General features: G+C 34.1%; 1 protein-coding gene across 3 annotated transcripts in view; it reads right to left on the reverse strand.

The window, feature by feature from the left end:
* The window catches only part of HGF (hepatocyte growth factor (hepapoietin A; scatter factor)), a 70,233-nt gene that overhangs the window by 41,686 nt on the left and 9,177 nt on the right, over positions 1-19,370 (reverse strand). Inside the window, exons 3-8 of one of the 3 annotated variants that reach the window (XM_011986107.1) lie at positions 16,452-16,564; positions 14,969-15,083; positions 9,917-10,044; positions 3,075-3,195; positions 1,428-1,546; positions 750-1,009 (exon numbers count right to left, since the gene is read on the reverse strand). In XM_011986107.1, coding sequence (XP_011841497.1) covers positions 1,002-1,009; positions 1,428-1,546; positions 3,075-3,195; positions 9,917-10,044; positions 14,969-15,083; positions 16,452-16,564 — 604 coding nt within the window. In that variant the 3' untranslated portion in view covers positions 750-1,001. Of the gene's footprint in view, positions 1-749; positions 1,010-1,427; positions 1,547-3,074; positions 3,196-9,916; positions 10,060-14,968; positions 15,084-16,451; positions 16,565-19,370 lie in introns of those variants that run through there. The other 2 variants (XM_011986106.1, XM_011986105.1) reach the window with 2 other exon arrangements.

The following is a 19,370-nucleotide window of genomic DNA, read 5'->3' on the forward strand; positions in this document are numbered from 1 at the left end:
ACACACACACACACACAAAATCAAAAGGGAAACAGTTGGTTTATTATACCTAACTGGTGTAGAACAATGGGAAGACTAATACAATTTTAAAAGTCAATGAGTGGAACCAACCTAATCTATACAAAGAAACACTATGACAGGAGTCATCTTTTATTTTAAGGGACAAAACAGATGATTCAATTTTCTGGGAACACAGTGTTTTACTCTGAAAGGCTTCCAGATTCTTCAGTTATTTCATATATGCCAGGCATATCCCCTGCCTATGGGATTATTGTCCAAAATATTAAGAGTTGTCCAAAACATTTCCTTTCCTTTTATCAGTAGGTCTACATTGAGAGAGATTTACCTTGGCAGTATCATGGTGTGGATTATATTCAATTAGGTTTGTTCAGAGGAATTTCCCCATCATTCTGCTATAGTGAAATATATGAAAATCAATCCATGCCCTCTTAATTGTATATTTTACTCTAGGTGCTGGTGCCTGATCTTATGTAGGTTATTTAGCTTTACGTATCTGTCCATATATACATAACTTATATTATCAGGCCAATTTATAACACTATTATACCTTACTAAATTTATGCAATTCTATTGATTTTAAAGAATTTTAGGATCCAGTTTAAAAAAATAAGAACTGTATTCAAAGAAATGAAAATATTATGTAATATTATTTAAGAGAACAGTGAAAATGTGTGAGTTAACCATAGAGGAGAGGACCAAGTTGATAGATCGAAAGGAACAATATAAAACAGGTTAAAAAAATAGTTTTTATCGTAAATTCAGAAAAGCTGGGTAAGGGCCAGCATATGGAAAAATGATTGTATGGACTGCTAAAAGACAGATTGAAACAGAATGCAGGCTGGGTACAAGGACAGCCAGAGAAGTAGGGATCAGCTATAGGTATTAGAGACATCTGTGATAAACTTCTGTTAGACTTATTATTCTTCATTGCAGCCTCTGTCACTCACCAGAAGAGGTTCACCATCAGTTGAGAGCTCATGTTATACCTCTGGGGAGGAAAGGTAGGTAAAGGATACAGGATTGGAAGTCAAGGATCTAAGGTCCTAGCTTTTACTCCCCTAATGACTTTGTGATGCTGCGCACATTTCCAATCTTTTTCTCTCTGTGATTTTTCAAATTTTCTTGATAACGTTAGAATGTTTAGGCTCTTGCCATGTTGAACATTTTGCCATAAGTAAAAATGTTTTCTGTGAATGTGTGTGTGTGCATATTTATCACTGTCAAAATAATCAGTCTCTGAAAATGCAAAAGATTTGGTAGGATTATGTAACACATTCTTAAAATATTAAAACCTGCACACATTAAAGCATCAAGTTAAATAGTTGTTAACCTGTCTCACTAATAATCGCCTGCTTAGATCCAGTCTGTGAGAGGAAAAGGAAGCAATAAATTTGACCTTCACTTACCGCATGTTTTAATTGCACAGTACTCCCAGCGGGTGTGAGGGTCAAGAGTATAGCACCATGGCCTCGGCTGGCCATCGGGATTGCGGCAATAATTATCATCAAAGCCCTTGTCGGGATATCTGCAAACCACACCAAGAAAAGTGTCACGTAAATCTGCCTGGAAACACCACCCACCCTTCAGCTCACAAAATTACTTTCCACTTTGGTTGTCTACACCTAGCTGAGGAAAGAGGACGTTTTCTATGTCTTGCCTTACAAGGACTGCTTATCACTGACTATTGAATCTACTAATTTATATATCCCACTAAGGACAGAGTATAATCCCCTGGCTAGTAAGTTAGGTCCATGTGGTACCTTCCCACTAGCTGAGGTTCCAAATCAAGTCTCTTTGTCCTAGAACCCAGTTAAGGGCAGATTACAAAAACATGACCTCATGTAGAGTGCTCATTAAGAAAACAGGTCCTCTTCCAGGGAAGGCTTAAAGTTCAAACTGAAAGTTCGTTTTCAATAGCGCTGTTACTAATGACAGCTCAGTTTTGGAAATAGAGCCTTTCGAGGTCATGCCCTCACCTTCACCAGATCATGAGACAAACTTCATCACACTACTTTCTCCACACCCCACCTCCCTTCAGATGAACAAAGTCCTGAATTGGTGACTTGATTTTAATTGCTACCATATCCCTTCTGCTCTCACTTAAATGACAAGACAAGCATTTATTTGGAAAATAAGCTGGAGTTTTAATTTCATTTAAAATAACAACAAACAAAAAAGGATAGAGGAAAAGAACAAAGAGAAAACACCTAACATCAATTTCCGAAGAAAGGTGGGGGATGAAGTTTCCTGTGTAATTATTTGTATTTTTATTCTTTATAATCAAAATAAAGGAACTTCTTCCTTTTTTTTTACCTTAAAAGTTTTATGTAAAATATATGGTCAAAAGTAGACATTATTATTATTATTATTATTATTATTTGGCGGAGGTGGGTAATGGCTTAAGCTCAAAACCTACTCCTGGGGGAAAAAGATAGATTTAGCTGCCTAATTTCTCCAAATGCGCTTTTTATATGGGCAATTTCAAAACACACCAGGATAAAGCAACCTGAATGGTTTGCTCTTTTACTCCATTTCTATGAGCACTACTTATTTCATGTTGTTATGCGTGTCGCCTGCAGTACCTGAGTCTCTGAAGATGCAACTCCAGATTTGCCTGCAATTAGTAACAATACCTCTAACCACAGCTAAGGCTTGTCAAAGTGGTCATTACTGAATTGGCCCTGTGGTTTGCTTTGGTTTTGTTTTGTTTCTGCTCTGAGAGAGAAAGAAGCTTCTTTTAGTGTTTCCACTCTACACCCTGCTGATGATTTTGTGTTTAGTACCATGCTGATTTTAGAAACTGACCAGTTGACTATGTAGTCAGTGTTCTCATATATCTCATCAGAAATATTTTTGCCCTTTGACTATTTCCTCCAAATATAATGGCCAGAAATTCTATCAGAAGAACTCCTGAACATTCTGGGAGTTCTAAATGTTATGTTCATGCCCTATCGGGAAAACACAATATAAGGAGAATTTCCACAGCGGTGTGTCATAGAGTGAATAGAAGTTTATAAAAGAATCATTGAAAGCATGATTCATTAATATATTACCTTTCAGGCAAGAATTTGTGCCGGTGTGGTGTCTGATGATCCCAGCGCTGACAAATCTTGCCTGATTCTGTATGATCCATGAGACCTCGATAACTCTCCCCATTGCAGGTCATGCATTCAACTAATAAAATTAAAGTAAGGCATGTTAATTGTTTCTGACAGCAAAATCAAAAATACCACTGTTCCATTTAAAGAACAGCACCTGTTTAGTAAACAGATTTTTTAAAAATCCTACACATCATCCTAACATTTTATTAGGGCCTAATGTCCATAAATAGTGACATAAACTACTCCCTACGGAACACATCATACAGTTTAAGTGGGATTTTTGTAATTAGTGTCACACAGATTTACTATAGGGCCACAATGCTGTCTATCTATTTTTTTCAATAACTGTCTCAAAGGTATCTAGAAAATGGAAATAAAAGACATATCCTTGGAAATTTTTCCTGTGTTGGTCTAAAGTGCAAAGATCTCAGTATCTATTTGTCAGCACAATAGTGTTTCTCTCTCAATTTGCCCTCCAAACACATACACAGTAATTACAAAGGTTAATTGAGTTTGTGTCATACTTTTATGGTTAATGCCACAGTCAGGACCACATAGATTTAAGAGATTGGCATCACATAGAAATCTGGTGCAATTCAAAGAATACGGATCTTTTTAAAAAATAAATCACAGTTCCTTTCTGTTAGCAAACATCCATGTTGAATAGGCTGGGCAGGTTTACATTCCTATCTGGCTTAGGATAGAAGATGACCTGATATTGAACTCCGTGTTTCCACTCTTTGTAAAATGTATAAGCTAATGTAATTAGGTAGGATCTTACAGATAATTTTGTTAGGTTAATTCATTGTTCTTTTCTGGCTGGCCCCTTATGTCACACTGAAAACTGAATCACATCAATTGCTGAAAGTGAGACTTCTCAAACAGACAGGTTGATTTGTAGCACAGCAAGCATCCTGTGGAATAAATCATTGCTTGGCTTTCCTATGAATCAGGCAAACTTCCTTAAACACATCATTTGTATCTTATAATTACTGATAATCTAACTTTAGCTGAAGTGGGAAGAGGCATCAATGTTTAGTTTTATCCAATGGAATCTAGCCTAATGAGTATTTGTAGTAATTTGGGATTATAGTATTAGAATCATCACTTTTGAATCCTTGATTCTTACAATCCAATAGGGACATTAACTATTAACTTTCTGAAACATGAATAACTTGGCTTGATCCATCTACTTTCTTTCATTTATATTAATATATGGGCTAAGAGGTCAACTCAGCTTCCCTTCATTTGATACTGATATTCCCCAGACTACACCCAATAAGCATCTGAACTGTAAATGAGTGAAGTCCATGAGCGTATCAATAAAGGTGCTCAGGTTGGCCAAGGTCATTGCAATGATCAACACAGGTGATGCAATGTTACATTTCAGCTTTCCATTTGAATGGTTAACAGGTTCATTTAGTTCCCTCTCTTTTTTTTTTAAAGAACACAAAGTTTGATACCATCAAGGAAAATGATACAGCATTTATCATTATTTGTTCCTTTGTATTGAATGAAATGTACAATGGAGTACTAGGGTCACATATAAAAGATAAGTATTCATATATACAATTTCTACTCTTGTACTCAGGAAAGAGATTACACCTATTATGCCTTCTTCAGCAAATGCAACTTATGATAGTATATTCCTTTCTAATGAGAGTGAATAGAATTATTTTCTGGTAATCACTACATTGAGCAATATTATAAATTTTTTTCCTTGACTTATACATTTTAATGGTTTTAAGAAAAAATAGCTACATGAATGAAACAGACAGTTCCATAAGACGACCACTTTTCAGTATGAGTGTGGCAGATCAATGCTTGTTCAAGTATGAATGTGCATAAAACCACCTTGAGATCCTGTTAAGAGGCAAGTTCTGAGTCAGTGGGTCTGGGCTGGGGCATTAAGAAGAAGCTCCCAGCGGTTGCTGCCGCTGCTGATACTTGGACCTCACTTTGCTTTGCAATTTTCTAGATAATGGGATCTATTGTAAAAGTTCTAAGTATTTGGCAGTCATAGTCTAGGCAGAGACTAGTCAGTCTAGTCTCTCACAGGAGAGACTAGATTTTACTCGGACCTTGAATAGATGAGAGTTGGATAAATTATAAAGGGACAAAATAACATAAAATCAGAAGCATACTTATGGATTTTGATAGTAAAGTGAAGAGAGAGTTATTATTGCAGTTGTGGACCTAAAAATAAATAAATAAAAGTTATCAAGAATAATGTTACATTTTAGAAAGCAATGAAAGTTATTGTTTGGGTGGGAATTAAAAATGTCATGATTGCATTGAGATATTTAGATATATTATAGTAACATATTATTTGATTGTTTATACCATAATTTTAACATAAAAGGTATCAGCCAGGTGTGGTGGCTCAAGCCTGTAATCCCAGCACTTTGGGAGGCCAAGGTGGGCAGATTGCCTGAGGTCAGGAGTTTGAGACCAGCTTGGGCATGGTGGCACATGCCTGTAGTGCCAGCTACTTGGGAGGCTGAGGCAGAAGGATTGCTTGAATCCAGGAGGTGGAGGCTGCAGTGAGCTGAGATGGCACCACTGCACCACTCCAGCCTGGGCAAAAGAGCAAGACTCTATCTAAAAAAAACAAAAACAAAAACAAAAAACAAACAAACAAACATGAAAGGTATCATCTGATTCTTACAGTGAGGAAAACAAGGCTCACAAAAGTTTTAAGAGACTTACCTAAAACACAAAATGTTAAACCTGAGCCTGGAACACAAATCTTCTGACCCACAGTCTTAGTATTTTTTGCATTATCCCAAACTGCCTTTTTGTTTTACATATTTTAACTTATTTTCTACATATTCTAGCTGGTTATACTTTATGATATACTGATAGTAATAACTTTAGAAAGTTGGTATCCCTAACAGCTTGTCCTCATTGCCCTCTGTTTTTTTGTTTACAACAGTTAACTTGCTCTCCTTTTGCAGTCTCATCTACTGGAACATTGCAGGGAAAGTGCATGGAAATGTAACTAGATTGGATACCTTATCCAAAGTCAATGGCTGAAAAGTTGGCTGTTTTACCATAGAATCAAGTCATCAAGTTAGTCATAAGAATTATCTCAAGAAAGTCAAATTTTTAACTCATATTCACTTTTCAAACTTTGGGAATTCTCAGATTCTTCTAAATTTTCTTAAAATCAAGCAGTTCAGGTGAAACCAAGTCCATGTACTCAAGGAAACAGGTGAACATATAAACTATGTAACAGTTTACATGTAGGAATGCCCTTTGGCTCTTTCTATTGCTGTCAGTGCATTATTTAACTGCTCCAGCAAGTTCTCCTCAAAAAATAAAATAAAATAAAATAAAATAAAAAAAAGAAAGAAAAAGAAAAAAGAGGAAAAAAAAGCTAACTACTGCCCTAGATCACAAAAACTCACAGAGTAATGGTTTCTGTTCATCAGTTCAATATTTTTTCTAAGTACAGCTTTGGACTGAGTAATACTAGAATACTACAAAAACTGTATATAAATTACAAAACACAGAGGATTAATTTAACAGCTTTTTCATCATACTAACCAACTAATCTTTAAAAATGTGTTTCATTTTTCTCAGTCATAAAACAGAAATGATATAAGTATACAGACTAAAACAGTTATTTTGAAAGTATCTGAAACTATTTTGAATTAATGTTTATTTTATTACATTAAAGACAATCTCAGAAAAAATCCACGCAGGTGATTCATTCAACAAAACTAAATGTTTAAAATATAAGCAGTCTCATACATTTACATATATAAATAAAAGTTTTACAAATAAATTATAAGTTGCCATTTAATCTTTATAACTTGCCATTTAATATTTGTTTTAGAAAGTTTTTCTTCACTTAGAGTATCAAATTATACACATAAACTTATGTCAATATTATTTGGGATTTTAAATGTAATGTATTTTTTAAAATAATGATTATGGCTTAATTAAAATATATTGACTTGGTCATTTGACAATCATTAGAAATGACATCTGTTCCAATGACTAATGATTGTTTTATTTTAAGTTTCAAGCAAACGCTAAAGCAAGAAATTGGATTTTACATACCTCAACTTTCTAAAACTTTTGAATCAAGCACTAATTGTTTTTTTTTTGTATAACTCTATAGGGTTCTTTTGGAAAACTATCCAATAAAAGTGTACATATTTATCATGTACAACATGATGTTTTGAAGCATATATACATTGTCAGTGGACAAAATCAAGCTAGTTAACATATATATTACCTTACATAGCATTTTTGTGGTAAGAACATTTAACATCTAGTCTCTTAACATTTTTTAAATATACAATATAATATTATTATCTATAGTCAACATTCACAAAATAGATCTATTGAACTTATTCCTCTTACCTAACTGAAAGGTGGTAAGTGTGATCAAAGAATATTTGTTTTCCTTTGGAATATTTACTATATTTTAAAGTTTTAAATTATAAGAAAATAATATTAATCATTGACTATCAGATACAATCCTTTTAATTTTAAACAAATTTCAGGTGATTATAAGCCAAGTTTTAAGCATGGTTACAAAAATTTCAAAAAAGATATACTGTTCTATATGTCTTTTTCATTTGAACCGTCTAAAGTTTGATAACGGGTGTTTTTCTTGTTTAATTTTAAATATGCAAAATGATTTTATAGTTGCTACCTTAGCCATAATAAAATAACCTTTATAACTTACCATTTAATTTGTATCCATGGATAGAAATGGCCCATCTATTACACAACTTAAGCACTCTGGATTTTGAGGTTTCCCCCTTATATGTATTTTAGAAGAAATTTATATCATGTCCATACCATTTTGTATATTTTATATTATTGATTCTAAAAGTCACTCTTTTTCTCTGCCAATGTTTTGACAATGCTTCTTATTTTGGATCTTTTTCATTAAAATCCTGCTAACACGTTGCTTGTGTTAGCTTGAATTTAAAATACCACAGTTTAACTCATACTCTCTGAAATAAGTTTAACCTACAGGGCAGATGTTGGTTCCCTTCTCCCACAGGAGAGTTATTCCACTATTGTCAGGCCACTAATTATTTCCAGAAAGAACATGTCTGCAACCTTTAGTGCCGTGGTGACCAACAGCATCATATACCATCAATACCAATGAGCATCGCCCTTTTCTAAGGGAGGTGTGATGACTTCAAATTATTAAGATACTAGAGAGTTACATTCTAATGAGATAAGAATAACTGAAAATAGGATTTATTCAAGGACTTCTTTTCTAGCACTTTTAATCTATGTCACCTAGCAGTCCAGTCCTATGTAGGTAAGTATATTTTGATGAATGTTTTTCATATAAACCCAGAGTTGAAAAATCATATTCTCACAAGAACCAGGCAGGTAATGAAAACAGTAAGCTGTTTAAAGTTTGGCCAAGGTACCAGTCTTTGAAAACACTTTTTCAGGTCAAACAACACCCCTTGCCAATGATTTTCAACCTCAGAAAACTGTAATAGGAGAGATTCCCTTAAAAGTAGGGGTGTTTTTTTCTTCCTTGTGCAAGTTTAAGACAAATATTAATTCATTCAGACTTATTCATACAAAACAGACTTGTTCATAACGTGATCATAGAAAAGTTTATTATTTTTAAAAGAAAAGAAAACAATGAAGAGGTTATAGGGAACAGAATATGATATGGAATGGAAAGTAAGAATTTACAAACAGAGATGGAACTGGCTCTAGCACATAAAGGCAAGGATTTCAAATTCACTAACAACAGAAAACAAATCCTTCTCTGTGACAATTAGCTAAGAGTAGCCTTTACTTTTTATGTGATAAATATCAACCTAATATTAAATGAATATTTATGGAGGAAATATTTTTTAAAAATATTTGGTTAATAACAAACAGGTAAGATATCTTAGTATAAAACTTGGACAGCATTCCAGTAGTCCCCCTCCCCAAATACTTCGAAATCCTAATAATTTTCTAACAGAGTTTCATCCATGTTTCACTTAGATTTTTGGAAATTTAGAGTTTTTTGACAGAACTGAAAACCCCAGCTATTCAGTAACCAGATAACTAAGAAAAATGAAACCATATACAATGCTGAAATGGTTACTCTTCCATCTTGTCATTCAGTTTTCCACTGCAAAAGTAAGGACAATGCCCTTTTATGCTGTGAGAAGAGCTGAAAACACAGACATGGATTTAAGGTGCCTGCCTTCAAGACAATTTGGGCTCCATTGCTTTGATCTCTTCAGATCCTATGCTGAATGGTACTCAGTTCCAGTCTGTGTGTCAGATTCTAGGCACATTTTCACCAAAACGTGCATGGGGTCAAGCTTCCAGTGATCCCTTCTTATATTGTATTTTCTTCTGGGTCCATATGCCCTTGTCACACCACTTCAGAATAGTTTTGACAAAATTTCTGTGGAAGCAGGTGCTGGTTGAATAGAATTAGCATTGCTAATGAAAGGCTAAGCTTCATTCAACTCCTTTCAGGTGCCACACAGTAAGTAGATTTTGAGGTATGTGAGCTCAAGACAGTAGGTAAGTAAACCCTCTCTTTCACTTTCCCCAGAGGGATGTCTCAGGCAGTGTTGAAATTCAAACTGATAACTTGCTCTGTTATTTTGCATTAATCTGGTGATAATCCAACAGTTTTAAAAACATTGTGTAAAAATGTTTAAATAATTATTTGTAGTTGCATTTGCATGAACAACATATTTATTATGATTGATTCGTTGCTGTTAACCTTTAATGTGAGTTACAGTTCTACACATAGGGGGAATAGAATGGCCCACATGGCATTCAGGTTTATTTACCTTCTGAACACTGAGGAATGTCACAGACTTCGTAGCGTACCTCTGGATTGCTTGTGAAACACCAGGGTCCCCCTTCTTCCCCTCGAGGATTTCGACAGTAGTTTTCCTGTAGGTCTTTACCCCGATAGCTCGAAGGCAAAAAGCTAGTTTTAAAATGATAATCATTACAGTATAAGAGCATGCAACATTTTTTGGCCTATTAATTTTGCTAATTAGTGGGTATGTTTTTGCTGAAAGTAGAAAAATCCTTTATCTTATATTCCTTCATATATTTTAATTTAAATTCTGTCATTTCCATCTATCCTTAAAACCTTTGAATTTTATTAACATTCATTTAGCTGAATTTTCATATTCACCATCAAGTTAGAACGATTAGCCTCTTAATTTGCTAAGAGTCAAACATTCTAGAACTTAATCGATGTTGTTTGAAACATAATTTCAAAACTCCATTAAAAGATAGCAGGTGATTGAGCAAGGCCACTTAGGAGAGAACTGAGAAAATGCTGCCACTGATTTTGAAATCTTACTATTTCTTGCATTACTTGCAATCATTACTTGTTTATTGTTTTTCTTACAAATAGCCCCCTTTTTTCTGCACAATTGAGAAACAGATTCATGAAGTAACATGAATAAAGAGCCCAGAATCCAATTAAATCTGGGCTGAAACTTCAGCTCACTTTCTTACTGTGAGACCCCAGCAAGTAATTTAGCTTCTCTCAGCCTATTAGCTTACCTGTGCACTGAGTATAACCATAACCTTTAACATCTTACACCTTATATGGTTATTTTGAGAAGTTCCAATGGATGATAGAGTAATTGGCATCTAGCAAATGCTACCTCTCATTAAGCACACTCTACTTTATCTACCCTGTCCTAATAAAGAATTGCTTATTCTCTTCAATAATTTTGATCATTTTGACTGACTGGAGCTTAGTGATCCCAATTTTAGTTTATAATAGTAAGCCATTGGGTGCAGTAACTGCAACACATTATCTTCACTTAAAATTTCTAGTGCCCTACTCTTAGTTTTATTACCAGCATAAAGTATTTTAACACATCAGAAAAGGCCAAGTCTTTTTTACACTTTTGTACTGCTTGTGATATTGGACTCAACAATTAGATATTGCATTTGTCTGCCAGACTTCACACAAAAGATCATAATAAAGAATATACATCGGCAGGTAATACCAGTAAACATTTCTTTGAAATTCCAGTAACATTTTTAATATTCAGTGTGGGTTTTGTTAACAGGCTTTATTTCTACTTTTACTGAGACTTTGAGTTCTAAATGGCCCTAAAAGTAGAGTGAATTTCAAGGATTTTGGTCTCTTAGTAAATACCATTCAAATGCGTTTCCTACCTAATGAAACTTCTAATAAACCATCATTTTTCATGTTGTGACACAAAACAAATACAGGTATTCATCATGTACCAAGCAATATTTTGCAATGAAATTCTTTCATTTTGGCATGAGTGCATTCTAGAGTTAAGTCTTCAACAAATATAAATTATTGGACAAAACAAATAGTGTAAGACACTTATTACTAACTAAACATTTTCAGGGAACCAATTAAACATTATCCACATTATGCAACTTCAATGCATCTAAACAGTTAATAACCTTGCTTCACCAGCATTCTTCATATGGGGAAATAGAAATAAGACACGTTGTCAGACCGTATGACTGACAAAAATTATAATGCAACTAAAATTCAGCATAATTTCACAATTCCTAACAGTAAACTTTTTTAAAAAGTCATTTTTCTTACTTTTAGCTCTATCATTCCAGAATATTTTAATGCATCTTTTGTTTGGGCTATGGCTTACTCATTTTTCTGACAGAATCAAATGTGACTTTTGCTTTATATGTTTTCAAGAAGTCATGCACTAATCATATTTATTTAAGCAAAGTATACTATAGCTCTCTTTCATGGAAAAGTTGATACAGTACAGTGTTGAGAAGTTACTTGTTAATCATAAAACTCATACAGTTGCCCCATATCTATCACCTAAATAGTTATACGACCTTAGTCCTTAGACAGTTTATTTACTCCCTGGGTTCTAATTTGTTCACTTAGATGAGTAATACAAACTATAACTTCCCTTTTTCTATATCATTTTATATATTAATATTATTTAAGAAGCCTAGTAGTTATAGCAAATGTTCAATACACAAATACTCAATATTTATAGTTTGAGAGAGGATTTTAGTCCCCTCTACACATGCACACTGAAATACACAAAGTGATACACCTGTATACCTTTCCAGTGGATTTGAAAAGCCAAAAGAAGCTGTGAAGAAGTAGTGAATTAATCAGTCAACAATTTATTAGGAAAAATACAGGTAGAAAGAAAGAGAGAATAATGTAGAAATCAAAAGTAGACATGGCCAACAGATGAATAAAATTCCCCCATTGGAGTTAATAAAATCAAAATGAAGAGAAAAGATGGGACCCTTTCCACAATTCTGAATCAATCCATATCAAATTACTCTCTAAGACATGAAGGTTAAAGAGCAGTCTGGGTCATCTCTTTTCTTCATTCTATAGTGTATTTTACCTTTTACCTAAATTAACTTTTTTTTTGTTAGTGTCCCAGTGTGTTTCGCCTGATTTTCTTTAGCACCCCATATTTGACCAAGGGATGAAGCCTCGCCGTGCTATTTCACTTATGTGTGTTCATTCAGCAAGTGTTTATGAGAACTCATTACACACAAAACATGTGCCAGTCAGCAGATTCTGTAATAAGCATTTATTCACATATACACTATTTTTGGTTCTCTGTCCTTGCTGTTGGCAAGACTTTAAGAGAGATAAGTGAGGAAATGTTTAAAATTGGGTTATATCCAAATATACTTTGAAATATAAACTAGGTCTTCTAGGTGCTAGACTCCCTTTGTTTTCTTTTAATATTCACTGTGCTCCTTGGAAACTTGATCTATTCCATCATCTGATTCATTAATGAATGCTGGGTGGCCAATGAAGGATACAGATGTAGATATCAGGTCACCTGATTTTCTAGTTAAGCTTCTACACTAATTTCATCATCTATCATCATCTTTCCATTAAGCCACTTGTGAAATATTTCAATTTGGGGGTCAACAATAAATCATTCCTCCAGACAGGAACATATTTTCTTTTTCTATTTTCTGTAAAATTAATCTTTAGTCAACACTTAAAAGTGTTAAAACATCATGCAGCTATTCCAATAAGCTGCTAATTGATGAAAATTATGTGTTTCCCTCAGTGAATGCAAAAAAGGATTTTATTAATATATTGGATCCTCTCAGCTGTAAACATCTATATTACAAGGAAGTGTTCATTGGTAAAATAGCTGATTGGACTGGGAAGCCAGTTCCCAGGGAGATCTATTTCATATTTACTCCTCCAGCGGAGAATCGCAACCATAGAAAACTCAGGGTGAAATAAGACCTCTACTAGGTCAGTCCAGTGCATTCTCCTGGACTAGGGTAAGATTGATTTCAAATGTTATTCCTTTGTTCATGAAAAACTTAGATCCACCTACTTAAATAAAATGTTTTCTTCACTATGCAGGGAGTAACACCATGCAAACTCTCAAGAAAGGACAAAACCAATCATAATTTTTGTTTTTGTAATGTAAGGAAAACACTATGTTTTAGAGGTATTTGGACATAATTGTTAAGTAACTAATTTTGAAAGTCGTTGTTTTCTGTTATTGAAATGTAGTAGAGCTGATCAGCTTGGACACTTACTAGCTAGTGTTAATTAGGCCAAGATCATATGTTTAATCCCAGTGTGGAGCAACAAACTCTTTTTCTTTCTGTGTTGGTCAATTAACTCATCTCTGTTTCCTAATTAGAATCATCTTGCAGAATTATGTCCCCAAAATGGAACAGAATAAAAAGTGGATTCAACAAGGCAGTCATCACCACCATTGCAAAAACAAATCACAGCATGGATCCTACTGATAGGCCAAATGTTTCATGCCCTGAAGTTGTTAAAAGCATAGGTTACAGAGTGATGGTGACTGGGCTTATATTCTGGCCATGTGACTTTCTAGTTGTGCATGACACTGAAAACTTACTAAGTGTTTTTACGCTTCAGTTTTGTCATGTAGCTAAAATAGAACCAATAAAACTACCCACTGTGTGGTTCTTACAACAAGTAAATAAGATTAACGAGGTACGTTGCTCAGCACGGTACACGGTAAAGTAAACCCTCCAAAGCATTACTAACAAGGGGAGAGTTGTTTTAAACTATTTTGGTTTCTGATAAAATTGTATGTGAAATAAGCCTTGACTAATACTCCAGTCAGTATTAGATATCTATGTTTTTCTTCAGTGATGATTAAAACTCTCAGTCTGACGAGCCTAAGTATATTGTGTTTACTCATCTCTAAATAGTATCCATCTGTTGTAATGAACACATTTATCCAATCTGGTCTTTAGGCAATAGGTGAGATGGAAAAGCTGGTCAATCTGAAGCTTGAACTTCTAGCAGTGGTTCTCAAATTTGGCTGCACTTTGGAATCATGGTGGGAGCTTAAAAAATACTGGTGCCTTATTCTTCCCAGATATTCTGATTTAATTGTTCTGTGTTGTCATCTTCTAAGTAAGATTCGTCGAGGGCTTGCAGCAGGTGATTTTAACGTGCAACCAATGTTGGGATCCACCAAGGTTAAAGAACCCTCAGCTTTCAGTAAGGTAAGAATCTCATCTACCTCTCACTTTTCACAGTCAGCCTCTACCCCTGCACAGTGCCATACTTTTTCAAAGACAGAAAGAGGAAGAAGAATCCTTTTAAATGAGGTTTACATTATTATTTCACAAATACTGAGATCTACAAATTGAGGCATTAAGGTAAGATATTGTTTTGGCTACATTTTATTAACATATTAATTAATCATTCACTAAATATCAGTCATGAATTCATATAAACCTTGCTGTAATACAAATCAGGAAGTTGGCTAAATTATTCTAGGATTGTAGAATTATTCTGAAGGACTAATATGAGACTGTTAACATATATAAAAGACAGAGGCTTCATCCTCTTTTCTTCATACTGTTCTTACCTGTGTTCGTGTGGTATCATGGAACTCCAGGGCTGACATTTGATGCCACTCTTAGTGATAGATACTGTTCCCTTGTAGCTGCGTCCTTTACCAATGATGCAGTTTCTAATGTAGTCTATTGAAGAAAGCAGATAAAATTATTGCAACTGTGCAAAACATATGCTGTATTTAAGAAAAAAAAATCCATTCAAACCTGTAAGTAATTAACTCTTGTAAACTATTTCAAATAACATTGAAATTTATTGCCTAAAGCTTCTACTAGTATTTTCAAAATAACACATTTTGAATAATCCAAAACAAACAGATGATTGAGAAGTTTTTATTTTGTGTATATATGCATAGATAACTCCAGAGAGCAGTCTCTGTACTTAACATAGTCTGTATACTCAACTAGCCAAGCAATTCTGATTTGCTCACATATATAGACCATTTTAAGAAAATATTAACAACAAAAATTAAATGATTTTTAAAGCCTATATTGAATTCAAAAAGTTACCTAAGATAATTAATTTGTCCTTCTTAGTAAAATTGTGTCGATTTTTGTTTACGTATGTATATGCATGAGGTAGCTTGCTTATTTTTTTCCATATTTTTGCAAACATTTCCACTGCTAACTGATATGACAACCAAATTGTAATAACCTATATATTCCTACCAAATAATAGTACATGCAGTTGTTAGCAAGCTAGAAGACAGTTTGAAGTAAGAACGGTTTTGTACTAGATCATGAATTATGTTTAGGATTTGTAGTATTATATACATAAAGATTAACTTCTACCATGAATTTATTTTTAATTTTATTTAAACATTTACCCTATTAACTTGAAAACATCTACATATTCTACCATGTTATGTATCCAAATTTAATAGGACACAGTTAACATTCTTTCATTTCATTTACTTGATTCTGCTTTTGAACAAATACCTAGTGAATACAATATCAGACCACCAGAATAGGCAATCAACAAATAATATGGTCTCAATTCCTCCTTTAAATATTTTTCAAGTATATGTTGAAACATAGTCCCAACTCATTTATCCAAAATCTCCATATTTTGTTATTATCAGTAATCATCACTATAATTTAGTTATCCAACATTGTTAAATGCAAAATACTGTAGCAAACCCAAAATTTGCTGTAATATAAAGTGTTTTAAACTAATGAATTAAAGTAGCACTTTCTAAAATGAACATGGAGAATGCCAGTTCTAGGAGATGCTCCTCACCCCTGCTCCAAAAAAAAAAAAAAAAAAAAAAAGGGAGGAAGGAATCTAGATTATGAAAAGTTTTGAAAATGTTTTCCTTAAAGTACCATACTAAAAATAGTCAAGATACTAGTTTCAACTGTCTTAATGGATGAATTGACTACATAAGATATCTCATATATACTAGAGAAATCAGTGAGAAAGACCACTCTGGCAGGAAATTACAACATGTATTTCATTATACTTTATTATGCACTATTTAGGGAGAAGTCAGTTACCTTTGTTTTCATAGAGGTCAAATTCATGGCCAAATTCTTTCTTCACTCCACTTGACATGCTATTGAAGGGGAACCAGAGGCATTGTTTTCTCGCTTTATCAAAAACAAAGGCCCTGAAAAAAATATCAGTGTGAACAGAAGAAATACTACTGTTTATACAGTATTTAAAGAAAGGGCATATGGTTCATCAAGGAGGACAATATAGAAACGAATGCATAATTACATATACCTAATAAAAATATGAGTAAAATGTGAACCTACCATTTTGATAGCCAAGCAAGAAAGAACAAAATTAAGTTTTTGTAGTAGTAGACTTAAATATCAGATTGAATACTCTTTGGAATATTCTCATGTTATTCCAAAAGACTTGTAGAAAAATAACAGTTTTAACATGCAAAATCAATATGTAACACAACTATTTGAACTATTTCTGAAGGCTTTATTTTTGTGAAACTTCACAGAAAGTTGGATGATTTTTATCCGCAGTTGTATAAAATGGTATTATATTTGAGATATTTAAGCTATCTCAATTATATCTGAGATATCAGGAGTAATTTACAAAGTGTATAACTGTAAAAAATATATGCTAAAATGACATTTTCTAAGGTGCATTAGATATATCAATGCCCTAGGAGATTCTCCTAAAAAGCGGGATCTGAAACCAGTGTTTGGAAATTTTTGCATATAATGTAACTTTTTGGTGAATTACAAAACATTGCAGTTTATTAAAAGCTATGAAAATGTTGAGGATAACTATTTAAGCTAATATTTCCTAAATAGGTTTGCTTATATAAGTTTTTCTTTTTCTTTCTTGTGTGTGTGTGTGTGTGTGTGTGTGTGTGTGTGTGTGTGTGACAGAGTCTTGCACTGTCGCCGAGGCTGGAGTGCAGTGGCGTGATCTCCGCTCACTGCGAGCTCCGCCTCCTGGGTTCATGCCGTTCTCCTGTCTCGGTCTCCTGAGTAGCTGAGACTACAGGCACCCACCACCGTGCCGGGCTAATTTTTAGTTTTTGTATTTTTAGTAGAGAGAGGGTTTCACCGTGTTAGCCAGGATGGTCTAGATCTCCTGACCTCGTGATACGCCCGTCTCGGCCTCCCAAAGTGCTAAGCATTTTTAATTTTAATTTAAAGAAAACTAGTAATATTAGAGGATATCTTTTTGATATAACATCTCAAAGAAAGTTATGAAAACTTGCCACCCCTACTATTCCTATAGCTAAGTATTTTTTTTGTCGTTGTTCACTAAAATAATCTATGTATATAACAAAATGATAAATACCCAAAAAAGTGATAAATTTGTTTTTAAGTAATTCTATCTGTAAAGTGGGTAACAAGATTTCCAGTTTGCTGATCTCATTCACTCTTTTCTCTCGTTCCAATGCAATGACAAATTCTTTAAGAAATGTGTTTTTTATATTGTTTTACACCTCCATATAAAGTGGGTGGAAGCCATCAAATTCCATGAGTGGCATCTTCTTTTAGGTTTGACTTTTGGAGTCTTTATCTTAACATCGTTCTAGTTGTAATCTTTTCAACAGCTTCTTTTGTCTATTTCCTGGTTGTTTATGGCAGGAAGGCAATTCCAGTAGCAGTTGCCAGCCATGGCTAAAAGAGGAAAGCTTCTTATCTTATTCTTTTAAGTGAATTCATGAATGAGCTATTTCCTGAAGAGCTTTGAATCAGACATTCTTGGTCATCTTTCCTACCCAGCAAAGAAGAATTTCAATGTCTAGAAAACTAATATTGTTGATATCTTCTCAAGAACAAACAGTATTTAAGAATGTTCCACCTCACACCCATTCACTTCACAGATGGTTTTGCACACTTCTTTGGTATTTTATAAGTGGTTTAGGGTATTTTTCATTGTTTTAAAATAATTCTGTTTTATATAACATGTCTACAAATAAGATCCTTTGGTTCATTAAGACCCTAAGTTCATAGTATCATAGTATGTTAATTCAATTCTGTATAGCTAACATATTTAATAATTCCAAATACATAAGTGTGTGTGTGTGTGTGTGTGTATGAACAAGGAGGATTTTACCATTTCTGGGCCAATAAATCTTGGCTCTAATACATAATATTACCTGTGGTTTTCTGCACAGGTTGCCATAAATTTGGAGACCAAATATAACAACCAAAATATGGTAGGAAAGTATGAAATTTCATATATATGGAATATGTGAGCACTTACTAATTTATTTATTTATTTATTTATTTATTTATTTATTTATTTATTTATTTTTTTTGAGACGGATTCTCGCTCTGTCACCCAGGCTGGAGTGCAGTGGCCCGATCTCAGCTCACTGCAAGCTCCGCCTCCGGGGTTCACGCCATTCTCCTGCCTCAGCCTCCCCAGTAGCTGGGACTACAGGCACCCGCCACTTCGCCCGGCTAGTTTTTTGTATTTTTTAGTAGAGACGGGGTTTCACCGTGTTAGCCAGGATGGTCTCGATCTCCTGACCTCATGATCCGCCCGTCTCGGCCTCCCAAAGTGCTGGGATTACAGGCTTGAGCCACCGCGCCCGGCCACTTACTAATTTATTAATGTCTTCTCTAGTAAAATCATTTTAGTTCCTACTAAATAAAATAAGAGGAAAGTTTTTCTTTCCTAAGTATAAGGTTGACTAATGTGAAAATTGAATGGTAGCAATACTTTCCTTACTTGTAGGTCCAAGAGAGTTTATTTTCAAAGTTAAAAATCAGCAATGAGGTGTCCTCTCCTTCCCTTCACCCTGCTCTTCCAACCCGGAGAGGGGAAAATACAACTGTATCCTCCTCAACTGCTGGAGCATCTCCATGAATCTACACAGCTGAGATGTTGATTGAGAGTAGTTGTCTCTATTTTTAACAATAGCAAGGCTTTTATAGGAAACTCAGGGAATGAAACAGAATTATCATAGGAATATACTTGCAAAG

Source organism: Mandrillus leucophaeus, unplaced genomic scaffold, assembly GCF_000951045.1.
Source record: "Mandrillus leucophaeus isolate KB7577 unplaced genomic scaffold, Mleu.le_1.0 Scaffold293, whole genome shotgun sequence".
Classification (NCBI taxonomy): Eukaryota; Metazoa; Chordata; class Mammalia; order Primates; family Cercopithecidae; genus Mandrillus; species Mandrillus leucophaeus.